At 41.2% G+C, this 26,823-nt stretch overlaps 1 protein-coding gene across 1 annotated transcript; it reads right to left on the minus strand.

The window, feature by feature from the left end:
• Positions 1-26,823, minus strand: LOC141740971 (uncharacterized). The gene is made up of 14 exons (XM_074580630.1): positions 26,506-26,823; positions 23,293-23,412; positions 22,220-22,339; positions 21,010-21,129; positions 15,506-15,628; positions 14,356-14,438; positions 13,022-13,147; positions 12,127-12,172; positions 10,817-10,950; positions 6,672-6,800; positions 4,850-4,964; positions 3,729-3,863; positions 2,344-2,469; positions 1-1,462 (listed from the first exon to the last, which is right to left on the minus strand). Exons 1-14 carry the CDS (start codon positions 26,729-26,731, stop codon positions 1,341-1,343), a joined length of 1,725 nt encoding a protein of 574 aa, XP_074436731.1. The 5' UTR covers positions 26,732-26,823; the 3' UTR covers positions 1-1,340.

Consider the following 26,823-nt stretch of genomic DNA (forward strand, 5'->3'; position numbering starts at 1 on the left):
AATCTCATTTTTATTCCATGTTTGTAGCCAATAGCAGCTCTAAAGCTCTACATGCGTGTAAGAGTTATACCATGGTCAGAAGTACCTCAAAAGACAGGAAACTCTTCTGAACTGTTTTCATAAGAAACTGTGCAATCTGGGAGCAGATGTTTGCCCTAAGAGTGGTTCCAAAATTTCAGTATTCCAGCCAGTTCAATATGGAGTTCTAGGAGGATACTGGTATTTAAAAACAAATGTATTGATGAAAGGTGGAACTGGATTACAAATAGATGATGATGATTATTAGATTACTACTCTCTTATGAATTAAAACCTACATTAAAAAACTAGTGCTGCTTTAAGGCTCTGTGCTACTTTTTTTTTCCTGGAAAAATATGGTTTAGATTGGCTAAAAGGTCTGCGAGACAGACTCTTTCCCTCTGGAGGAGAGGGAAGGGGAGGTTGTTCAGTATCCTATGTACACGTAAGAAAATTAGTTGAATTTAAACATATTACTACTTTTTTGTGCATTTAAAATGAAATATCAATATCAAAATATAAGGTCAGTTCCTAATTTTGCCAAATATGTTCACTTTTTCCCTGTTGCAAGTACTTTTGGAAATAATTTACCACTTGCAGAATACAGATTTCAGCATTCAAACACATCTCGCCCAAATCTTTCACGGTAGCTGCTACTTTCTGAATGTGCTCTGTGCACCATTTACCTGCCTCAATGTGCCTTTGCTCTTCTGCTGGCGAGCAGTGCCTACAGTGTAGGCAAGGATCAGCTTTAAGGCTTGTCCTATTCTTGTTTCTTACAAATTTCTTGCAACTTCTGAGTTGTCCCTCAGCAGTTACTTCCTGTAGTAACCTGTTAGTGGTTTGCTACCTTTATACTACATGTTAATTCAATTATTTTCTGAAGTCACATCCCTGGAGCCTGCTCTGAAGTAAGGGACGTGGAACAGAAACAAGGATGAACGCGGAGTAACCTGTGTACTTGAGAGATGGCTCTTCAGTAGAATTGGCCTGTTACGTGAATAAAACTTCAGGAATACAGCGCTGTTCTTTTGGAGAGGGGAGGTGAGGAAACAAAAAACAAACCATGGGAAGCTACCCAAGCATATCAGGTGTTTTCCAAACTGTTGGAAGGAATGTAGCTGTAGTCCTCAAGCACACTTAAGCAGCCAGCCAAAGTGTTCAAGGGGACTGTCTTTTGACCTGCTCCGATTCTTGTCATCGGAACATCTCTTTTCTATGATGAAACTGCGAGTAGCAGGAAAACTTGTAACTACAGTTGTCTTCTCTGAAAGTCCAGGCTCTTGGATCTGTTAAGTCTTCATAAGCCACCTGGCTTAAATATTAACTGTCTTCGTGGCAAATAGCTGCCCTGAGGAGCTCTTGAGTTTCTTCTGTTTGTTGACGGACTTGCTCAAGGAGTTTGGCCATTTGGCTTTTTCTGAATGCTAATGAGAATTCTGGATCTGAACAGGAAAAACAAGTGTTAGGCAACCTGCTGGTCTTCCCTGTATTTTAATGCAGATGCTTAGAAAGCTTATATTTCAGGTTAGATACAGTTGATGGTTCTAATTACAGTGTAAAGTATAGAGAAGGCAGAACAATATTCTTCTACCACACAAAGCAGATACAAATTCAGTTTTCATTTCTACGACCATTCAAGATCGTTGGCTGCTGATTTCTCCTGATCCAGGTGTCTAAAGCTCAGTTGCCAAATTCAGCCTTATGCAGCAGGTGCATATCAAGACATAAGAGGGTCTTGGCTCTGGTTCTACATATGCAAAGATATACACTGTATATATTTATTACCATATTGTAACTCTCATCTGTACTCAACTTCTACCCAAAACCGAAAAAACTACCGAAAAATGTAAAAAAAAAAAATCAACAAACAGAATTTAGAGTATGAAAAAGATGTGAGACTTCCCAGCTTTAATACCAGCTAATCGTGCAATTTGCTTGTTTGCTTGCTTTATCAAAAGAAACTAAATTAATATTTCAAGTTTTTAGGTTGCCTCTGGTGCCAAACATTCTCGTACTGGATAAAAACATCTGTAGCTGAAGTCCTGTTTCCCCGCTGATCAGAAAGCCTTTAGTTTTAAAGCAAACACACAAACAAAAAAAACCATCCCTGCCTTCATCATAGGATACTGTTAGTTACTTAAAAACAGGGAAGGTAACAGCTACCCTTGAGATTGCTCTGTTTGCTGAAGTGAGCAGAGCTAGTCCCCACAGGAGGTTGCCCGGCACTGTCACTTCTGGCATAAGGCAGTGCCTGTTTGCTGGTGACAGGAGCAGGCAGGGTCTGGCAGCGCCCTGGCGGCTCGGCCCAGCAGGCAGAACGTACCTTCTTGCAGTCTGCAGAACGTAGAGATGCCCAGCTGCTGAAAGCGGATCTCTCGGTGAGCAAGAAAGTTCTTGAGGTAGGCCTGAATCTCTCTGACGTGGCGCTTCAACAAAAGCATAATTTTTTCTGCAAAAATGGAAGAACCACTGGAGGTCAACAGGAGCTTTTGAAAACTGATTTTTGTAACAACATTTAAGATTGTTAATGACTCATTTAACTTCAGCTACAACCAATGTTACTGCAAAGAATGGCAGAGGACTTCCATGTACTACGGCCTCTAACGGTATCACTGTTGTTTCAGGTAAATAAAATACAGAGTGGGCTGCTGCGCTGGGAAGCTGGTCCTTGTGCGAGGTGCGTGATGATTTACAGACTGATCAGCCTGTCATGCTAACCCATCCATGAAGCCATTATGCTCGTGGACTCTATTCACTACCTGAGAGTCTGCTCTGCTGTAACTCCTCAATGGTCAGATTGAAAGAGCTTTGCATTTTCCCTCATTAGAGATTCACAATAGACTTCAGTTTCTCTCACATCCAAGGATTAAAATCTAAATGTGCTTTTACAGAGATCGTGGCAAGGATCACCTGAACACCGTTTTCTTGTCAAACCAGGACACGAGTCTTAAAGGCTCTCAGCTGCATGGGACAAGTGTATTAGGCATACAGCTGTTTGTTTCCTGCAGGTAAAAATAATGATCTTTTCATTCTCTCTAAAACTTAAAAACATAGAGGTTACATTCTTAAAAGCCACTTTATTTCACTGCTCCTGCTAATCTAGTCCAGAATTACAACAGCAGTGTTTGGTTCAGTAAGAGGCTTTCCTCTTGCTGGTCAGGGAGCAGAGTTAATCTAAAATTTTGGAACACAACCATCCTCTTGCAATTGTCTCTCCCAACCTCTGCTCCTATCTGTGGGGAACGCCATCACGTTGTATACACTGAGAAGGCGGGCCAAACAGAAAGCTGCAATGATGCCTCTTATCTCAAACATGTTCTCACCTTTCTCTTGGTAAGGAGTGTTTTACACTATCCCATTTACCTACTTAAGTTGTTTTTAAGGACCTCAGACTTGGCTACAGACTAGCCCTGTAGAATGGCAGTGCTTGAAGAAGGCAACAAACACCTGAACCAGATCTTTCATCTATGATGCATCTTCATCCCTTGGCTTTCTCATGCACTCAAGCACCGTTTTATGTGTATTTAAAGGGCGACTGTAGGCACTTTTATGTTAAATAATAGATTTGTAGAGACCAGCTAGAGGATGCTATAGGAACGTTAAAGGTTGGTTGGTGCCTGACAGTTAGCTCCTTTGGGAAAGGGCTCATTTCACTCCAGACAGACATAAATATCTTTGAAAGCACAGGTAATGCTGTGTGACAGTTACCGTGACCTGTCATGTGCTGGATGATGGAGGCAGCTTGAAAGGATGCCTCAGTATGTTCCAGTTGGCCAGCCAGTCTCACCAAGCACTTTGTCAAGGGCTCATCCATCCGTTGGACCATGCGTAACGTGGCTCCTTCTGGAAGACAGAAAGATAAAGAGAGTAAACAGAAATTCCAGTGTCAAAGAAACAAAGGTGAGAGGTCTGACAGAAAACATAAAATTCCAGTGTCAAAGAAACAAAGGTGAGAGGTCTGACAGAAAACATACTGCCTAAATAGGAAATCCTTTACACAGCTGGAGAAGGAAAATAAGTGCCAAATTTGTGCAATAAGTACATTTAGATTGTAAAAAAGAGTCACGTCCTGAGGTTATGCTCTCAGTAAGATAGGGCCGTGGATTTGATTCACAACAGAAAGGCTGATGGATTTTTATTTTGTTGGGTTTGTGTTCTGAAAGAATGAATCGTTTTACGTATGACGTCCACTCTTGCCTAGTGGGCTCAGTCTGTCCAGCAGCTGCTGGGCACCTCTTGCAAAATTAAATGCGACATGTTGCCAGTTGCATTGCCAGGTGGTTACGAGAGATGCAGGAGGTGCAATGTTTGACAGGCAATATCCAGAGCTGGGACAGGCTGGGAAGATTTACATTGATCCTCTGTGCCATGAGGAGTACTGTACCTTCCACGGGTGCTAATTTGGGATCTCTTGTAAAATCTACATGCAATAAACTTAAGGAGAAAAAGCCACTTTGTATTTTAGCCTTTTCCTCCTCTTATATTAGTTTCTGCTGTCGTGGAATTAATTCAGTTGGAGAAACTGGGTGACATTACAAATAAAAGTAGGCAGGCCACGTACAGCAATAAAGTTCATCACAAAGAATTTTCAGTAAAAAATTTTAAGCAGTTCAACAAAAAAAAAGTGCAAACAACGGAGCCCATGTCTCCTGCCAGTGAGTCAGATCTTGTTCTTCTTGAAGCTTATGACAAAACTCCCAGTGAATTTAAAGGGAAAGACCTGGGTTGCGTGTTCTGTATGCCTGCCTGTGCTTCACCGCCCATTCGGATTAATAACGGATACGTACACTTCTCAGATTAAGCCATTTATGGCGGGGTTGCTTCCTTACCTTCCTTTGCCAGCTCAGCAAGACAAGATGTCACATAGTGAAGGGAGTCTTCTTGAATGTCAGTAGAAAGCATGGTCTGAAGGAGACCTTCAACACATGGGCTCTCAATGATTCTCTGCAGCGAGAAAGAGATTCATGTTTAGCACTTCCATTATGTTTTAGTGGCGTCCGAGGACTTCAGAAGTACTGAATAACTCTTAGTGATACTGAGGGCTCAGACATCAATAACGGAAGTGCCTCCTCCCAGATCTATCACAACCGGGTGACAAACACCTTGGACTGTTCAGAGATCGCCTGATTTTAGACATTTCCCAGGGCTTGCTCTGACTGTGCGATGTTCTCATGATCACAGATCACTCTGAGCTCAAAGAATTTCCTGACCTATTGCTGCTGTACCAGGCTCTACGTTAACATTAAGCTGACATTTGCTCGAGTCCTGCTGCAGAGGTGAATAAGCTGAGTGCTCCAGGGCAAAGCAATGGGAAATGTGGAAGTTTATCAAGTTCTTGTATTTGTCTCCAGGGCTTTGAAAATTTTCTGGTGTTGAAATGCTCTGATCTGCAGAAATATGAGATGACGTCTCACTAGCAAAGGTGAGTTCTGTTTCTGGAGAGAAATGTTATGAATTAAACATTTCTGGGTACCCCTTATCTTTTAGGTTGAATCTGCTATGCCAAAAGTGGTGTTGAGCAGCTTGTCTCTGTACTGAGATGCGTATTTTAGAGACTGAGTTGAAAACAGGTAGGAGACTTAGCCTGTGCTGACCTGGATTAAAAGCAGCTGAGACCAAGGAATGAGTCCTGGATGAGTCACCTGGAGGTGACTGGTTACTATTGAAGATGAATCACAAAGTCATCAGCTCTCTGGGAGGTCCTAATAATGGAAGCTGCTCACACTTCCATAAGGGAGCTCAAGGTGTCTATCAACAGAAGGCTCTATCTTTTTTTGTGTGCTTATTTTATATTGCAGTTTTTTAACTTGCTGCTTAGAGGTTGAAGCTGGATTCAAGACTGCTGCCTTTCAAGCTCCCACACTCTGTGTCCTCCTGGCACAAAACCAAGACTTTTTTTTTCCTCTTGTGCTAAGGACTCTTCCGTGCTTTAGGGATTGTTCCTTAGAATTGACTCTGGAAACCTGGCACTCCCACTCCTGTCTGTGGATTCATTGTGCAGTGAGAGCTAAACACATTGCAAGGCACATTATAAAGCTTTATGAAGGTGAACCAGCTCCCTGCTGATAACGGAATAAAGCCACAGAATTTAAGTGACAAATATGGTTATTTTTTTAAAGCAAACTTTGAAAGTATGGCCCATTTTTACTCCTACTGTGGGTCTCGGGTTTGAGGGAATCTATTTCCCTGCAAAAATTGATTTCACAACTATCAAAAATTCATGTAATTTTTATCTGAGTTAGTACAAGTGAAAAAAAAGTTATTGTAAATAGTTTTCCTTTTGGCTACGTTTATAACAAACCCCAGATTTTCCTGGATGGTTCCTTTAATTAGTATGAAATGTCTGCTAGAAGTACGTTTTATACCTATGATGCAGTCATTCAAACTAGGTAACCACATCACTCGTAGGAAGATATTAGACATTTCTTATTTTTGTTAGCGTTTTTGTATTGTATTGGAAAAAATATGAAAAAAAAACCCCAAACGTTCATTATGGCACATCAGGTCCTTTTACTCATACACGCAATTTTGTGTGGAGTATCCTTGGCATATGTTTCATTAAAAAATTCTTTCTGTGGGTAATGCTGACTTCACATAAACATAACTGCAACCTCCCAGGGTATAATTCAGTGAAAAAAATTGGCTACCTACCTGTCTGTTTTTGGAAAGGCTCAAGTTTTTGATGATACAAGCAGCATGACCAACAATCACAGGGTCTGCTTTATGCACTGACAGTAGCATTCCCAGGCTCTGTATTAGCTCAGCACATGCCAGCGTGTCCTGAGAAGAGAAACCAGTATCTCAATTACATCCAGTACAGACAACAAAGTGCAAATTTGCAGCAAGCTTTAGATAGATCTTAGCGCCGAAAGAGCATTATTCCGCTCATTTAAACCAACAGTGTAGCAGCTGGGTCCAGTGCTTTTTCTCTTAAAATATGGTCTGCTTACTGGCACTGATCTACAGAGCACTTGCTGCGGAAAGCTGGAGTTTTAAGGTCTGGTAGTTTATTTTTGTTGGCATCAAACACTTCCCAGAGGTTGCTGGTAGCCAGGGGAAGGACGTGTGATCCTGACTGGAAGGCGAAGTGGTCAGGATAGGTGTGAAAGGCAAAAGTACGTGGTGAAGTTGCAGCAGCAGCGTGTCCTTCAGTACCTCAGCAATTTATCTCACCTACAGTAATGGACTCTATGTTTAGATCAGTTTGTGATCAGCATCACTTTAGTAACATGTTCCGAACAGCATATTCTGAGTTTATACGTGTTTCTCTGCTGCCTGATGGATATTTTAGAGGGACTTTACCGAGTCCCTCTCTCCCTTAGTGCAGTCTTCCTCCAATTGCCACTAATACTAATTGAATCGGATCTCCTGAGTTTGGATTACTGCCCAGGTAGTTTCCTCAATAACAGTATGGATTAAGAGGACAGTGATGTTTATAAGAGAAACCTGATCTCAGCAGGCTTTGGGTTAGATCTACAGTTAAAAGCAAAAGATTTCCTCTTGGGAGCGTTTCTTCTTTCAGTCTCTTTTCCTTAGGAATTTGAGTTCTTTACGCATTCTTATGTTTGCTAGTAATGAACTATATTATTTGCGCTACTTAGAAATTGAGACACATTAGCAAGAGTATTCGATATAAAACAAATCATTGGTCCTATATACAGCTGAGAAAAATCACATAGTTCTGAAACGTGTGAAATGTCACGATCACTGAAGCAGCGTTGAAAGACAGATGTCTTTAAAGATTAGTTTAACTTGCGTCTTTCTTTTACTTAGGTTAAATTGCTAAAGTGTATCTTATTTTCTTTTAATATCAACTGACATCTTCACTTACATTCGTTTTAAGCACTGACACAACCAGCAATCCTAAAATGAAACAAGAAAACAGATACAAAGGGCAGTGCTATGCCTAAGCTCAGGGCATTTAAAGAATCCTATATGCAGATAATGGCTATAAATTTTCTCTAGTTTTATTTTTATTTCTCTTCAAAGGCAGATAAAATATAATTTTAGATAATCCGATTAAATTACCATTGGTGACTGTTTTCTGTGCTTTTGGACCAAGTCTCCTCTTTTCTATTTAATTCCATCAGCTATGGTACCCTTATTTGATTTGCTACAGCCTGGGAGGAAGAAATTGTCTACAGACTATCAATGAACTTTCTAATATATAATAACTTCCCTGCCAAGCTCTTCTGTTTATTTAGGACCTACGTTACCAAGTGACAGTACTTTAAATTTTCCTGAACTTCTTTTTTGGCTGGCATATGGCTGGGATCCAGACTTTGTTTTCTGGCTCAATCCTGCACAGCACGAGGGAATCACGAGAAAACTCTGAGTAAAAATGGATTGCGTGGTTCAGATGGATATTGATCTATCTTCTCCTAAGAGTTAAAAAAAAAAAAAAAGGCAAGGAAAAGCATTCCAGCAGCAACTGTGCTTACAATTGTAATGCTGCCCTTGTACCCCTTCTTCAGGGATTTCTTGACAAGATAAATATTATCCTGTTTATCAGGTAGCAAGATGGGAAGGCAAAGTTATTTTGTACCTGGAGTGGAAAGTCAGTGGCATCATCTGGAGTAAACGGATCCCGCTACCCTGACTTCCAGGTCCTTGCTCAAAGGAATGTGATTTAAAAGGCTGTTTTCTCACAAAGCCTGGCTCTTTCTTTAGTGTTTCAGGGTTGAGCTGTCCTTGGGAGAACTGAATAAAATTCCCCCTGCAAGAGGGAAGTTTTCCAGCACTTGCTGGGAATCACTGTCAACAGCCTGGCCAGGGGATCACAAAACAGGGGTTTAAGCAGAGAGAGGAGCTCCTGTGAAGCATTCCCAGGGGTTTGCTTCATGGTAACGAAAGGGCAGATGAATTCTGCCCTATTGTATCCTGGGTAGTATTTGTAATAATTCAAGCATCACTTGACTTGGTTGTAAAGGTTAGCTTTGTTCGGTGGTTTGTTTTCCAACAGCTGTTCCCATGGAGAAGTCCCTCTTTCACTCACTGAGAATTCAGCCTGGGTTAGAGAAAGAAACCTTGAAAAGATTTGAAAAACAGACCAGAAAAGGCACGGAGGTGGGGAGGCAGGATATGAGTAAGGAGAGGTCAGCTGCTTCTCAGAGTGCCCAGGGCTCGCTCGCACAAAGCAGCAACATTCAGTAGTCAGGGACAGCCGTGTTTGCTCACTAAAACAAATTTTGAGATGCAGAGATGTAGATACTTCTCACTGCAGAATAAACCCTCCAGGGCGATGCTTTCCTCTCCAGCCTCCTGCCGCTGACCCGTGTCCCCCATGAAGGACGGGCTGTTTCACTGCTGGTGTAACAAGTGTGAGCCCCTGGTGCTTTTTTCTGTTCCCACTGACACCGTGCCGTGCCCTTTGTAGCTGGGGGTTTGAAGGCACTGGTAAAGACACATTTCAGGATCAGGGAGGAATGGAGCTGCAGATACTCCTTTCTGGGAGAACAAAAAGGCTAAATGGTGTTTGGGGGCAAGAAAAGCAAACACCACAGCGTTCCAGCCTAATGCCTCACACTGAGTAACGTTTTCACTGTGTAAATACCCTCCAACTAACTTAATGTATTTCAGTTGTAAGCTCCTTGAGAGCAAATTGTGTTTTGACTGCATGAGGCAGTTTGACAGGCAATGAGGACATTCGGTGCCAGTGCAGCCAGCACAAAGCCTGTGAAGCCACGGTGCCTTTGAAAAGCTCTGTGCTCTACTTGCTGCTTCCCAGGCGCTGAGCTTACCCATTTTTCCCATCGTGTCTCGGAGTTAAAGGAGGCGCAATTTGGTTCGTACTGTGCTGTGTACGTGCAACCGAGGTGTGAGGCACCAGGCCTGCAGTACCCGGAGGACATTTCAAATCAGACGGAGTGTATTTCAGCCATGAGAAGCACCTAAGCCCAGCTGTGGTTCCTCAGATTGTCTGTTACTACTGCTTAAAGCAATGTGGCAGGAAAGGTTCCCACTTTTTTTTTTTTGCTTTAACTGCCCAAACTGACTTTCTTAAAAGATTGTTGTTAGCTTAAGACACCTATCAAAAACCTTTCATGTCCATGTTCCTAAGGATGCCTTTAATTACTAATGTAACTAAGGACATGAGGAGACAGGAAAGTTCTAGTGAATTAGGTAAAGATAGACAGTATTTCAAATTTTATTAATCTCCCTCTCTGCCTTTATCCTAATTCAATTGGTATTACACTTATGTAAATGTATTTTAGAATAACTGTCCATATAAGGAAGTAAACTATTTTTGCACTTTGTTTTGCACTGATGCATTTTAAGTGCACACTCTAAATTACTTTGCTTTTCAATGTGTGAGGAAGCTCTATAGCCAAGGAATAACTTCCTCAGCTGCCTCCATGGTTGCAGTCTCGTGGTGCTAAGCATTTTTCCTGCCCCTTGTTACACCCACCTGGAGACCTACAGTCCGGGGACCGGAGGGGACCATAGGCAGTTGCAGGGAGTGCAGGGTAGTATCCGTGCATCCAAGGAATCGGACACCCATCTCCCCCAGTGCACTCCCCTTGGTCCCATTACAGGTAATCTGATTAACTATGGGAACCTTTGGATCCCACTCACCACAACAGACAGGCTCTTCGGGTAGTTAGGGACAGTGCAGATGCAGTAGACAAAACCTTGTCAATTTGTATGGGAAGGAGAAGGGTCGTGAAGCCTCACGGAGTCTATCGGTCCTTCACAAAATGCCTTTCGTTTGCAGTTTTGCCATAACAGAGCATTACCCCAGGGCAGGGACCAGAACTACTCTTTCCCCTCTGACCTTGGGAAATGATCTCCCCTACCTGGTTGTGTGTGTGCTGGGACAGTATCCAGAGCAGGGCGATGGAGGCACGATGCACATCCTCATTGCGGGATGCCAGGAGAGAGCGCAGCTTGGGCAGGACATCCTCAGCAACCATCTCGGCCTGGATGTCTGCTGGTTTGGGAAAATGACTGAGGTCAGGGAGCTTCAGAGCACCGCAAGGAGAGATGTTCAGGCCCTGACTCATAAGCATTTGACTGCCTCAGTGATGAAATTAGAGGGGACCTCCCCACCTCTATGGGATCAACAATGTTTGGTTATAAAAATAAAGCCCAGTTTGTTCTGGCTCAGCTTGCCAAAGGATTAATACAGGCTTCAGAGCTGAATGTAGCTTTGGGCACCCTTCGGTTTGTGTCTGAACCTCAGCGAGTAGAAAGGAGGGGAATTTTCTGAGTGCTCTGTTGGCTAAGGTGCGGTAAGAAGGTGGCAGCTTCTGCTGCACAGACAGAAAGACCTCCCCAAGCACTACCTGTTCCGTAGAGTTATGGTTAGCCAAGGGAGAGATCAGCCATCCTGGCTGAATCCTTATTCATCACTCAATGCTTATGCACTTGTCCCTGCAACCTCAGCGAGTGCTTTTGGACACTAAAGGTAATGCCAGAGCAGCCAGCAGATGGAGCGGCAGTCCTAAAAGTCCAAGCAAACCAGGGGTTTTCAACCATGTCAGGGAGCAGCACAGCAGTTCCTTTACTTCCAGCTCCACTATAACTGTGATTGCTTGAAAATGAAGCACCTCTACGTTTTGTAGATGAACAAATCTACCTTGGACCCTAGGGCTCTAGTGTTGAGCATGCCAGTCCTCTGCTTTCATCTCCCAAGTATGCTGTAGAAACGGATCTTGGGCATTTAATGGGACATGATTTTTTAAGAAGATGACAAATGCTTGGCAGAAAATTATATTTAATGACAGACAGATTCATGCCTTGGGAGAAGGCAGGTCCCCCACTCAGCAGAAATTTCAGGAGACATTCTGTCTTAATCAGGTTTACTGCTTAGGAAACACGTAAGGGAGAAAAACTTAATACAATTGCAAAGGTTCTGTGCATAAGAACTTTGCTGTCTCTCTCACTTTGTCCACATACTTCCCCTCACTTCCTAGGAGCTGTGAGGCTGGTTTAGTTAGTAAATCTGCACCTCCCTCTTCCCTCAACATTCAATTAAAATGTACAAAATAGTGTATCTCTTTGCTTTTAATGTGAAAGGTTCCCAGCCCACTGTGCTCACTCTGAAAGGCAGAGAGAGAAAGAAAAAGAAATAGTATGGTTTGTTTATCTCCAATATATTGCTTACCACTGGTAGCCAAATTTCTTAGGCAAACACATGCCTGGCTTGAAACCTGCTTGTGCCAAAGAAGGAAAAAAAAATAAAAGAAAAAGAGAGAGGGAAAAAAAGAGAGGTTTCAGTAATGCATGTTCTTGCCTATCGTACGCAAAATAAATGTGACAACACTAGCAAGCTATTACATTATCTTCAGATAACAAAGTCTGGGACATGATTTCTTTTCAAAGTTTTGATGAATTTTTTTCAACCTCCTCTAATATCAGTGATCCTGCTGTTGATGAGGAAGAACCAATGGGGTTCAGATGTTGGTTTATTTTAGGAATGTCAGATAAAGTATAGGAAAATAAAGGGAGTGAATTTGTCTAATTTGATTTGCCTTTTTTTCACCTCCCTCTTACAGAGAATTTAAGGTTCCCCCTTTAAATCCTGAACTGTAGCTTATTGAAGTTTCTTTGGTGTGGCTCACAACAAAGCAAAATTTTGAAGATGTTATTCTTTGAAGTCATATAGTCAAAGTTATGGATACCAAAAAGAAAAAAAATAGTAGCATAATAGATGCTCCAGATACCTTCTGTCGCAGCCACAATGATCAAAGATAGTTGAGAGCCTGGACAGAGCACTTCACACCCATAGTTTCAAGTTTAAAGAATACAGGCCATCCTAGTCTGAAGAAAGTGTCCAGGGCTGTGGAACAACTTTAATGATTTCACTTCTTTTTCTCCATACACTGACCTTGTAAAACATGTGTGTCTTCTAACATATGTGTCTTTTCTCATGGGAAAGATGCCACATAGGCACCCGTACAGTTGATGTGCAAAATTGTGCAAGGCTGAAACTGGATGCCCAAGTTTATAGCTCTACTCTGATGCTAAGCCTTTACACAAAGATAAAGCTAGAGCTTTACCTTGTCCACAGAAGAGGATAGGAGAGAGATGAGTGTCCGCAGCAGGAATCTGTTGCCAGGTCTCAGCATGGCTTCATGGTGCTGAGCATTGGCTGCCACGTTGCTTAGGGCAGCACAGCTGTAATACTGCAGAGAACCAAGAAAAAAGCAGAGAGGGAGAGGGTCACAGTGGTGACATGTTGAAGAGAATAAAAATAAATTGCAGAAATGCTCAAATTTAGAGCTGATGAAAATAAAGTGCTTTTTCATCTTAAGGGTGTTTTATTGGGTAGATGTGACAACAGCCTGAGTGGCCTTCTTCCAGGAGAAGTGATATAATCTGCTGTCACTACAACAGCAGCCATGCTGTGGCACTGCATGTGGTACAAACCCATTAGGACCCTGGGTATTCAGGAATGCACTGTGCTGCTGCAACGACACTGCTGCTGGCACATAAGTTAGCTCATCTGCATCTCCCGTATTATATGTTTACATTGATTTACTCAGGCTGGATGTAGTCATTGCCCTAGCATACCAAGAGATCATTTTCAAAGGATTTAAACATTAATGCTAGGGAGGATTATATATATAAGCATGTATTACTAAAGAGGTATAATTAGAAGAAACAGGTTGAACTGCAGAGAAGGAAATTTTAAGATGAATCTCAGAGAAAGCTGATGATGAGAAAGCAATTCCAGAGGCTCCATCACTTCAGACATTTAAAAGAGATTGAATAGAGATAACAAAATTGATGGAGGAAACAATCCTGTACTACTCAGAGGACCGAATGAATGAACTAGTGGATTTTAAGGTTTACAACTCTGATTCATAGTTTTTCATTAGCGTACTTTTGAACCAACACCAGCTCTCTGTTAAGTATGCAGAATCACAGAGGTGTCTGTGGTAGACATAAAAAAGGGAGATTTCCCAGACATTTACAATAAGAAGAAAACAATCTTTGCAAATTACGCCTGCTCAGAACACTTAGCAAAATTGCTTAGAGTGGAAGATCAAAGTTAGGATGCAAAAAAAAACAAGAGGAGAGGCTTATCTGCAACTTTTCTGATGATCTGAAAGACACAGGAAGGTAACGACATAACAACTGTGTGCATGTGTTGGTGTTTGCTGGCAGATGCCCTTCTGTGTCATAAACTTTCTTCTGTGGAGCTAAACAAATTGAGTGGTTTGAATATACATTATCTGACTGAGTTTCACCAAGATGCTGTCAGGTGTTTCCCGTATTCTCTAGAGCAACCTTCCCTCCTCTCTGCCTTTTTATTTACAGGCGCTGTGGTTTGTGCTCTCCTTACAGTCACACTGTTACTATTTAAAAATCTGACCTGTTTGAGCCATACCTGCACTTCTGAGTCAGGAGATTCCAGCAGCAAAGCAAGAACTGGTAGGGCTCCTTCCTTGCATAGGACCTGTTGGATTTTCTCTGCCATTTAAAAAAAAAAGAAAAAGCGCTGTTAGCTTGTCTTTTCCCTTCCCTCCCTCTCATCTGGAGGCACCATTCAAAAGGAATCTGCACAATCACTGGATTCTAGAAAGTGGTGAGGTTGTCCAAATATATGCCAACCTGTGTGACTGGAGAGTGTATAATTTAGAGTTTGTGCAATATAGCAGTACACAGACATTTTAGCAAAATGACTATCAGGCTCTGTGATCGATTAAGCCTTTGCTGGTTTTATGCTAAAGACTGTTCTGAGGATCTGAATCACTGGAGAAGCTGAAAAACCTCAGGTACGATATTCACCATGATTTCTGTGTTAAAAAAAAAAATTAAAAAATTCTGAATCGTAACAGAAGCGACAGAATTGTAATAGCCAACTGTAGAAGTCCTTGCCAACCATTCGCTTCCACCATATAGAGTTAAAAGACATTGCTCATGACTGTATCATTTAGCTGTGTGGGATAATGCTGTCATCTAGATAGATGAGATTTAATGCTGGTTTGTTGCAGAGTTAATGTTCAGTACTGCACATATTATTGCAGAGCACCCAATATTGCTTTTGCTAGAGCTGTTGGCAGATATCCCAGGAGCCTTTAATGTCTGGGCCATAATAGTTGTATTTTGCATCTTCCAACACCAAGCTAGGGATACAAATCAAACGTTCCTAGAGCTTGTCCTTGTTGGATAAACTTCTAAGATTGCTTCAAAGTGCTAAATGTGCTGCTAACTTTTTAGATTAAGTTATTTCTGTAACAAATGATTATTCTTTCTCTGTTTCTTTGACTGATGATTTAAGTGCTTGTACATTAGCCCCTTGGGGTTGAAAATCAAGCCTTCCTATTTCAGCACCAGGCAAAAAAGAGCCTATATTAGCTAAAGAGAGGCCAAACTTAAATCATCAGCCTATGGTATCAACATGAGTGCCATATGCAAAGGAAATAATTTATTGCTCAGATACGCTTTTATTCTTGCCCTAACCCTTTTGAATTATTTTTTTATCAGTGAGAAATATTCTTTCAGCAATCTTAGATAAATCATTAGTCAGAAGGTACCTGATTGTGTGAGGTTGAGAATAGCACCAACTGCATTTTGTTGGACTCTAGGATCATAGGAATTGGCAAGAGACAGTAGGGGTGTAACTCCTTGAGCTGCGCCAATAGCCTCTCGGTTGGACTCTAGAGAAAAGAACCAGAGAAAGAAAGAGAGAAGACATTGCCATCTTACTGTAAGCCAGGAGCAGGAGAACTAGCAGGACTAGATTTCCTTGGTGTTCACCTCTCTGATTCTTTAGTATATATAAAAATTTTTCTGCATGCTCAAAGGAACTTGTTAAAAATTCCAAGAGCTCAATGGGAAAGAAACTAATTCATGATCACAGCTGGTTCAATGCTTTTGGTTTTTTGTCTGGGATGATTACAATAAAAGGACCGTAACTCCTCTTAAACAGGTTAGCAAGGTATCGCACTTGCCTTGTACCCTTGGTATATCTGATCAAGCTATTCACAGTGTCCCAACCAAATCCTACATAATTAACTGTAGATTAAGACTGAATTAATTTAGCAGGGTATATTCAGGGCCAATTTCTTCCTTTAAATGTGCCTGTGTCACTCCTTTGATAGCTACAAACAATGCAGAGGTTTCTAAAGACAGAATTTGACTTAACCACTGGAATTTGAAAAAATGTTTCTTCTCTGTCCTTACATGTCAGTGTATTAAGTCGTACAGTTGTATTTAACATCCTGGAGTACATGGAGAATTCAAAAAAGATCTGCAGAGTCCCTTAAGACTCATAGATGAAGAACTGGGGGGGGAAATAACTATAATACTTAAATAATGCTATAAAATTAGTTATATACTATAAAATACTATATAACATATTTATATACTGTGTGTATATATATATACATACTACATATGATAAAGTTATACTGTGCTATAAAATATAATACAATTTAGAAAAAAAATAATCTGCTTTTAGTTCTACTCCTTTTGTTTTGAATTTATTGAAGGTAGCCTCGGCTGTGCCGTATAGAAGAGAATCCTTCCATTATGCTCTTCCCTACCCCTCTACCATGAGGCCATCAAAACATTTGCAACAAATAACCTGCTGCCACACTCAGATAGCTACGGTTCTCTCCCCTTTACTGTCTTATTTATATCTACACAAAATCTATAGTCTAAATCTTTCATAGTTTATATGAGCCAAACTGCAACTGAAAACCACAGGAGTTTTTGTTGAGTATTTCTTCATTTACAGTTCTAGACAGTTTAAACAATGGCCAGTCTCTGGGAGTTTGCGGAGAGAAACATGAAGCAGAAGAAGCAAGAAATGTGAAGGTATTTGGATAAGATCAACTCTTCAGGTGCCAACTAACTCAGAGAGTTAACAGAACAATGACATTATTTCTATACCTGGAGCCTACCTTTACCACGGAACTGACTCACATAGATAACCCAGGATATCTATTCAAGTTCAGCCAGTACAGTTTAGTATTCCAGGACAAGTCCCTTTCTGCCTTCATATGAATATTTTATATTCAAGGAAATACCCTTTATTCTGAAAAAAAAAATACTCTCCTTTTTGAGCAAAATAATTGTTCTGGGAAGAGTCATGTATTTAAAAATAACTTTTCCACGTGAGAAGCTGTTATTCTGGTGAAATTTTCTGGCCAATTTTGTAGGCAAGCCTTTCTCCAATCTAATCTGCCTGCATATTGTTCTTTTGTTTCCCTCAGCAGAAGCAGAAATTCTTTTGTGCAGCTCCAACTGATGGAAACCAGGCTGCTGTGATGTAAACTCTAATTAGTTGAGTAAAGAAGAGAGGTAAAAAGATTGAGAATTCAGATATTGCTGCTTCCTTCATTCTTTCACACAATACACTCCATGAATGCTTCTGAATGTGGAAGAGAACCTCACATTTGGGCAAAGGGATTACAAACGTTCAGACAAAACTTGGGCAAAATATGACAGAATATGAGCCATTGGGTGCTTCAAAGGTTTTTCTTCCTTAAAGAAACATAACTGGCTTGATCTGGAAAGGCTTCACATCCATAACAGCTCAAACAATTTTTCTACCTGAGTTCTCAGATGTAGTGGTCAACGCTGGAAGCCTACAGTGGCAGGATGAGCTCTCACAGCCTGCTTCGGAGGGAGGTGGCACATGGAGACCCAGGCACCCCAATCCTGCCTGGGAAGGATTGGAGCACCTGCTCTCATGGTGGGAGGGTGGAGAGACCACAACAGGTACCCACACGATGGAAACCTCTGTGACCAAAATAAATTACTTTTTTGATTATTTTCCCTTGGGTCAGTCACTAGCTGACAAAGTTCTCTGCAATCTTTGTTACTGCTCATTATTGTGGGTTTGCTGGATTTATTTTTATATATGTCATTTTCCCTTATCCTTTGCTGCATTTTCATTCTAGTTTTCGTCAGATAATGTGGCTGAACACTATCTGTTTTGTCAACTTTATCAGAATGGATGGAGATACCTATCACACCAAGATGTGTAACTGTACTGTCACCTCTGTAAGAGATGTGGCAGGCTAGACTATGTTTCTCTGCTGGACCATCTGTTTATCTAAGTAATGCAATCCCCCCACTGATGACATAGCAATCACTGACGCCCTTTTAGTGCTTTTAGAAGGGAACCACATATTCAGATGCTACTCTAAAGTGGGGAAATCAATTACATGTACTCAAGCTGGGTTTGAATAACTCACCTTGAAACCTGGATTTATAAATTCTTTCTTTCTGCTCTCTGACATTTGTGTGCTTGAAAATTCTCCTGTCAGTACAACTTTGAATGTGCACTGCGCTCAGTGCATCTTCCCTGTTTACCTTAATGCCGATGTTCATGCCTCCTTAAACCCTTGCTGTGAATGTTTAGTTCTGTTCCTACGTACTCCGAGAAGAGTTCTTGTCCCAGAACCGGTTACTTTTACCCACAGATTGAAAAGCTGCAGATAACTGCAAACATGTATGTGTCCTCTTGCTGCGTGGACAAATGCTAGTGTTGGAACAAACTGACCTTCAATTACTTTTCATCTGAATGGGTTTCTTTGCTGTTTTTGGTTTTGGCTCCCTATTGCAGTGGGTAAGTACCAGACAACCCAGCTTACATATCCCTTGCAGTCACATTGCTAAACAGCTTCACTCTGTACACAGTCTTGGATGTTTATTGCAGCAGAGTTAAGACACATTACCATTCTTGGATTTGGAATTTTAGTCACCTTAAAGCTATCCAAAGGATCTTCCTAATTTGCTTGTGCTTCCATAATTGTTTTTTTTTAAATCACTCTGAAGCATGAATGGCTTACTTCAAGGACATGGTTGAACAGATTCCTTTTCCCAAGTAGGCCCTTTAAGATATCACAGCCTGCAAGTTAAAATTAAAATAAACTCTAGAGGATTGCCTCTTGCTTTAGTTTCTTTGCTGTGGTAGCTAAACATAGTCTGAAAAAGAAATAAATGGGTCCAGTCGGTCTAAATGCCAGTTAAACTGGGACAGAGAGCCTCAAAACTGATCTAAATCCCAGACAGCATCCCAGCCTACGCACTTGCAGGACTACCTACCTCTATGTTCAGCAGATACCTTCCTATGTAGTTTGGAAGTTCCTTGAGTGCTTAATTCGAACTACTTGTGCTCAGAAGTACACTGACGCTTAGGGGAGTCTGCAATGGCATTACATGATCACCCTCAACAGAGAGTGAAGGTGGACTGGAGCTGGAGTGGCTCAGGGTTCACTATACTGCAGATTAAAGACAGAGACATCTAGGAGGGCCAGAGTGCCTTTCAGACTAAGGAACAACCTTAGGTGACCAAAGAAGTCGCTTTCTCTGTGGGCTGCTTAAAACAGCTTAAAACAGATACCCCTCTGTAGATCTCCAGGTACATAACTCCACTGACCATGCACAAAGAAAGCCCTCCTAGAGCCAAGCACCTAAAATTTTAGTGATGCCATGCCTAATTTAGACATTTAAATGAGGCAATTTGCATTCTACACAAAGTAATGTAATATACAGAGTTTTAAACCTCACCATAATAGTATGCAATTCTTAAAAAGGGTTTCAAAGGGCAAAGTATTTCAAAACCTGCAGATAAATAAAAGATGGGATAAAACGTAAATCAGCACTTTCATGTTGTTGGATCCTGCTTGTCCACTCCTCCTTTGCAACATAAATACTTTAATGAGGAAGTAACACTTTCACCATGCTTCTCCCAGCCCTCTGGGAGATCTGATTGCAACTTCCCATGCTGGAGAGGGAAGCTGGTGGAATAAGCACTAGAGAAAGGGAAATACATATTATTCATGGCTTTTATACAGGGCTTTATACAATTCGTATGGCAGAATCACACAATTTGCGAAAGGTAGAATAAGCCAGACTAACCTGATAACCTTTCTTTTCCTAACTGTGGTTGAGCTTATCTGCCTGGATGCCAGGAAAATATCTATATCATGATATGAAATATGCATAGTTAAGCAAGAGAAGACAGTGATAAATGCAAGCAGTGCATGGGGGATAAGGAAATGACTAAAAGCAAGCTGGCAGCAGGTTTTACTGAATGGGAATGACCATCTGGAAGTGGAATTCCACAGGGACTGCTCTGTTGTTGGTTTTGAACCAGAAAGTTGATACAAAGGTGTGAGTGCAGCACTGTCAATGGGGTGGTAGACTGGAATATTTTAAAAATAACAGAGAAGTTAAAAGACTGAAGCAACAGGAACAGAATGAAACCTTATAGCGCAGGGACATGCACTTGGAAACATTTGTTGCAGACCCCTAACTAATCCTTGTCGGCTGGAAATAGCAGCAGAGGAGAAAGACTGAGTGATTAAGTCAGCTGTGGGATAACAACATCACCATGATGCAATCACAAAAAAAAACCCCAGGTATTATCATGAGATGTACCACAAAACATACTTCCCTGGATGCCACAATAAAAGACACAGATGAGACCTCAGATGAAATACTGCACATTTCTGGTGACCTCTCTTTCAGAAGAGATTAATTCAAAATGGAACTCCTGCAGCATTTATGTACATCTCGGGACTGTAACAATGTCTGAGGTCTGTGGTATCACAAAAACGCAGATGCAATTACTATGTTCCATTTCTGGAACATATAATTTACAACCAGAAGAGCTATGAAGATGAATGGAGAGCCTCGCTTACAAGAGGAGTCTTAAACGAGCTTGGCTTTTTCACTCTACTAAAATGAAGGAGAAGGAGGGTCATCAGCAGAGAAATCAGAGAGGGAGAACTACTGAAGCACAAGCCAATGTAGACACTAATTAAGATAAGCTGGTCATGAATATATCTAAGTTGGAAATAAGAAGGTTTTTAATCATAAGAGAATGAAGATCAAAAACACTGAGAAAAAGATCTTAACTGGAATCTTAAGAAGTTGAATTTATGATGTAGGAATACCAAAATTTGCTGCTGCATCTTATGACTCTCAAACCAATTGCAAATAGGTTGTTTCACCTTGAAATACAATGTAAGGGTTGGATGAATTCACTGCAGAGGATAAAGGGAAAGAACAGCACACTCACCTGAAACAGCCAAAGTCATGATGCAGGCACAGGAATTACACTGGACAGTGGGATCCTCTGACTCAAGGAGATCCAGAATTGGCTCAAGTAAACCCATTTGGACAACTAATTCTTTGTCAACTATTCATAAATTCAAGAACAAATGGACAAACAGAAAGTAAACAGTTAATGCCTTCGTAAAAAGAATATGTTGTCCTTTGACTGCTTTGGGGGTCTATATTATGATTATGCAAAACAGACCTAAGGTGGCAACAGCCTGAAAAGCACTCTCAGTTCTGAGCTTTATTTGCTTGATTCCTCTTCAGACTTGTGTAAGAGATGTTCAAAGGTTCTAGTTCAGAAGGTCCCAAATATTTCTGCCAGCAATTCTGTTTTCAAACATAAGGTTCATTTTGGAAAGTGCAACTGCAGCTTTCCAATAGGTTCACAATTTAATCAGCTGCTCCCTCTTTTTCTTCTGAAGTCTACCCTTTAAATATTATTTTTTACTTGTAAATAGCGCCATGATAAAAAAGCTCAGTCATTGAAGACTGACTCTGTCTTCTGCTGTAATGGGATAGCATGATGGAATACCTGTTGTGGCCCAGGTGCCAGGGAGCACAGTAGTAGATGCAACAAGGACTCCATTGATGAGGTGTGGGGTGCTCATGCCCTCTCTATCAACATAAACTTACTGGGAAGTTTTTCATCTGCAGCTCCCAGATCCTATCTCAATTACATTTGCCCTGTCAGCTACAGAAGAAAGTGAATTCTATTAAACGTTTTGATTTTTTTTTAAATCTGCAATTTAAGACCAAGGTCCAGTTAATAAATAACAAGAAAATGAGCACTCTCTCATACGCAGTGTTTATTTCTGAGAGCTGTATCTGTTGCTTGAAAGGGTGAGTAAGTAGCGGGCTCTCAATACAAGAATGAGAATAGTGTATCTGTTCCCACATCAGTCTGGGAATAATTTATCAGCCTTTGCACACAGATCCAAGATCTCTTGACACATGATACAATCTAGCTGGAGGGATCTGACACATCCTGGTGCCACCAGAATCTGTGCGACTTGCAGACAGAAAAAGACTCACACCTCTCCTATCAGGAACACAAAAAATGGAATTTGGATTTGTGTAGACCTGGGTGTGTAGATGTGCCCTCCTCCTGTCTGAGTCTGGCTGCAGAGATACTTTTTCACCCGAACAGAGATGCGTTGTAAATTACTCACTATTTCCTTCCAGCAAGAAGCTGACAAGGGACAAGGAAGACATCTGCTGCACCTCCAGGTCAGCAGACCGTAATAAGGCATAGAAGGGTTCCAGATGCTCCACAGGCAGGGGGGTGTTCACTGCAGGAATGAGAGGAAATATTCAGGAGTCTCATCGTTCACCGCAGTCATATTTTGATCTTGTTGGTCTTAAGCCTCAGGTGCTACCATACATAGGCTGAGTGATATTCCCCTTCATTTAAATTCCATTGCTACCAGCAAAACAGAGCAAGTTTCCAGAAAAGGTTTTGAATAATCAAGTACTTCAAAAACATCATGGGAAGGGAAGCAATATGTGTCACTACCAAACAAGTCATTCCACCTCATAGCAGGTCCTCATGTTGTGGCTATCCATGCTTTTTAACCAGCAAAAAAATACATGGGATAAAGCTACCAAGCCGAGTGCCAGAATATTATCCTTGAAGTAAATTTAAAACAAACAAATAAATAAATAAATCACAGACTGCTTGTTGCTGGTATTTCTACCTTTTTGTATGATTCAAACTCTTGCTGGAAGCTTATTTGGCATATCTAGGCTGACTTCTAACTGTTTACAAATTACTTCAGGAGCCAAGTGCTCCCATGGAATAGTTGGGACAAAGAAGAACATTTCCTTCATAAACTTCCACTACAATCTGGCCTCTAGGGGTTTGTCCTCTTCCAAAAAATTATGTAATATAAAACCTTAAATGATCACTATGTCCGTTTCCTTCCACCATAGTTTTGACTAAATTGCTCTCACGAAACTCGGTGTACATTGACTCTACTTTGGGTTCTGCTGAGTTTTTCCAGAATTATTACAATTCCATAAATATTACAATTATATATCTAATGAGAGATACCTCCTCTCAGCAAAACCCAGAATAACTCTGCCTACAAGGCAATGACAGCATTTCCATTTTCCTTAACAAACAACACAGCATGAAAGAAAAAAAAAGAACTTTGATTCATGAATCAAAGGGAGTTTCACAGTTCAAAAAAATACTTTTATTTATAATTACATGAAAATTTTCTAATGTGCTGAGATAACTTACTGTGCTGACTCATATGCAAGTAATAGAGGGCAGCAGACTGCTGTAAACCTGGGTTTTCTGAAAAGGCTAAGGTCCTCAAGGCTTCCAGAGGGTCCTTTCCAAGTGGTGACATTTCAAAACCTGAAGATGTACAATGACAGCACAGACTCAACTATACCTTAAAAGGGTTAGTTTACAAAAAGTAATTAAAATTTACAGTCAACCAAACACAAAAGGATTTTTGTACTGCAACACTCCATAGATCCCATCTATCCTCGTTCATGTTTCCATGAGCAGAAGCAATAAATGAATCTGGAATAACCTGTCCTTGGCAATGGCTCTTGTGAAGCTCACAAAACTAGTGATTGGAAGCAAGATAAATTATAACCTGTAGACACTTTTATGCTATCCAATATAAATGCAGGTGTTCTGGTTCTCCAAAAAAATCTTTATTTTTTCCTGATTCATAGAAGATCTTTGTTAAAATATATCTACTGAACATGGTGTTCTTAGTTATGAGCTAGAGAAAGAGTATATATTTTTAATTTACTACATTTTAAGTTCACTGTGTTTCCTGTCCTGGGTATTGCAATGGAAGATTTCAGGGAATAGCAACATAGATTGCAAATGGGTTTGCCTCAGGCTCAAATTTCTAGCATGAGTCTACCTGTTCTCGAATATGATAGTTCCCCTATGAATAAACCAGATGTTCAGCAATAGCTATCAAGCAGTAGCAGTCATGCATGACTTCTGTAAGTCACTCCATAATGTACTTCTAATGTGTTGAATGGAGCAGCAGACACGAAAAAAACCAACCAAAAAATGGGCCATCGAACAACTGCTCAATAGTATAAACTGTTGAAAAGGTAATGTAGTATAAATTGACTGGTGGAGCGCACAATTATACTTTCAGACAATAGATTGAAGCAGTGCATTAAAGATTGAAATATCTCTATGAACACAATCTAGGTACTTTATCTCCCATTGGATAAAGAGATGAGAGGGATGTGAGGGGTGTGAGGTTTCATGCCAGTGCAAAACTCATCTCAACAGACAGCATCTCAACCCATAAAAGGTGCTGACATGTCAAAAGTAGCAAACTCCTACCTTCAGGATTAGGTAAGTGGGCTTCACAGAACTGCTTCATATAAATATCTTTTTTTTTTTTTAATAATTAACAATACACACAAAGGAAGGACTAGCCAGTGTGTGCAAGGTTTTAGAGAAAAAACAAAAATCACGTGTTTTAATCCTGTTCCGTTCACACTGACTATCTGAATCTCCCACACATCTGTGTGTTTTTGTTTGGAACTGATAAAGCAGAAGCCACTCAAAATCTTCACCTGCTTATAATATCAAGCATTTGCTGCCCTAGCTAACAGCTGAGTATGATGATCAACCATGAAATCTCTCATTGCACCCAAACTGTCCAAATGTTGGCTCCCTGCTTGTTATAATTTGTCCAGAACTGAGGATGGGCTTTTTCCATCTAGGAATAAAATACACAAGCAGGCGCTAAAGAGGCATGTGTCTTGGTTCTCTTTGTGAGGCTTCCCTGCCTCCACATGTCTTGGCGGAAGGAGCTGGCCACTCAAAGAATTAACTTTGGTTCTTCTTTCTGAGTGCTGTGTATCTCCGCTCACAGACATGGGGACCTCCCTGAGAGCACACATCGCCATCTGTGCACTGCTGTCACAGAAGCTCTGGGCTCACTGCTGCTGTATCCCAGTTCCTGAGGATCCAAGACAGATCGGCCTTTTGAAGACCCAGCTGAGAGAGGAAAGGATTTCTCAAGAAAATATACACTTATTCTTTTCAGGAAGCACCAGTGGGTGCTAAGGGCCTCACCATTTTTTCCAGACCACCACTTCATTGCACCTGATCCACCAACTGAATTGGGATACTGCCAAGACAGTCTCTGATACAGTCAGGAGCATGCTAGCCTTCGGAAGAAAAAGTTCAGCCCTGGACCACTGTACGTCAACCTGAAATGTCTGGTCCTGTTCTAGATATAGACTTCAGAATTTAGCCACATTCATAGCATGATGACACCAGCTAATACCAGCTGCAGCTAATTCACGTATGTTCCCAACAACCAGCGTCATAGCAATTATTCCAAAGGTTGTTCCATGACAGATCATTTCAAACAGTGTTGACTGTTTGAAAAATGTGTCTCCTGGCCCCCCTGACAAGACGGTTTTATGTCCCTAAAAAGGCAAGCAAGGAAATAGTAGTTTGTGTTCCACACCCTTCCCACAAATGAAAGTAGAAGGCTATGCAATTTTGTGTAGTAGCTTTAGCCCAAGGTTGTTAAACTTAAAGCAATATAGCCAATTAGCTGTGAGACAACGCAAAACCAAACAAGCAACAACCCCTGCCCAAGCCTGAGACAAGAAATGATTTTAGGTTGGCCAACAGACAAAACACACTCATCCAAGAGGATATTCTGTGACTGCAGGAGCAAAATAAAAGTTTTCCTAGTGATATTGTCGTATCCTAGGACCGGACAGAGAGGACATCATGAGTAGATAAACAGTTGAATTAGGGAGGCAGCCTGTAAAGCAGAGGAGATACACAAAGAGTTATGGATCTACTTTGATTCAAGCAGAATCCCATGACTGTGTTCAAGCCTTGTGTCTAAAAAGTTTGCACAAAAGCATCTAGGCAGACCAGTTGCTTGGAATCTGAGAAGTCCTGGGAGCGCAACAGTGCTTGTTCCAGTGTGACTTTGACCTTCTCCATGTACAGCCCAGACACCCTCAGTGCAAGTCCAGGTGTTCTGCAGCCGGCCAGCGTGGATGTGCACAACTCAGCCAGGACCACACTGCCATTTGCCTGCTCACAGCTCGGCACTCATGTAGCATCCAGTATTGGTACAGCCTGTTTCCAGCTTTGTGATCTCAGTGACTGACTTGAAAAACATAACTTCAATTACTAGAAGGACTCACTTTTATGAAACATATTTACATGCATTATATATTAACAGTGATGGCAGAGCAACAAAGTGACTGAACATTTCTATGTAGATCCAACTGTTACGCAACTGTGTCCCATACACAAAGAATGTCCCATGTATGGTGTCCCATACACAAAGCTCTGTAGCTCTGGCCTTTCCTACATCACCAAGCTGGTCCATGCCACACCAGAGCAGTTCAGGCAGCAATCTGTTTTCAACCCACAAACAAATCTCCTTGTTCTTTCACAACCCTTTAGAAAAAAAACAAGCCCTCTTACCTGCCTCAATGTGCTGCAGAAACTCCTGTGCTGTCACCCTCTCATGAGGTTGCAGGATGGGCTTGTACAGCTGTCTGACTTTAGAACTGTTTTGTTTTAAGCAGCAGCATTTGCTTATCAGAGTCAAGCATTCCTTGATACAGTGCACCAACTCGGAGGACATCCTCTGAACAAAGGCCACGAAGCCCTGCAGCAGCTGCATGCATCGTCCACACAGTTGACCCATTCTTGTTCCAACAGCAGCACAAAGCAAGAGGAAAAGGAAGGAGATGGAAAGAAGAGTTTCTTCTCAACTTGTCCACGTTTTGTACTAGCTTG

This window comes from Larus michahellis, chromosome 3, assembly GCF_964199755.1.
Source record: "Larus michahellis chromosome 3, bLarMic1.1, whole genome shotgun sequence".
Lineage (NCBI taxonomy): Eukaryota > Metazoa > Chordata > Aves > Charadriiformes > Laridae > Larus > Larus michahellis.

Coding starts and splice junctions, on each gene's coding strand:
- LOC141740971 (XM_074580630.1), bottom strand. CDS start 26,731: ATGGGTCAACTGTGTGGACGATGCATGCAGCTGCTGCAGGGCTTCGTG. Junction 14,439..15,505: donor TCTCAACCTCACACAATCAG/GTACCTTCTGAC, acceptor TTTAAATGGCAG/AGAAAATCCAACAGGTCCTA. Junction 13,148..14,355: donor CTCCTGACTCAGAAGTGCAG/GTATGGCTCAAA, acceptor GGTTCTCTGCAG/TATTACAGCTGTGCTGCCCT.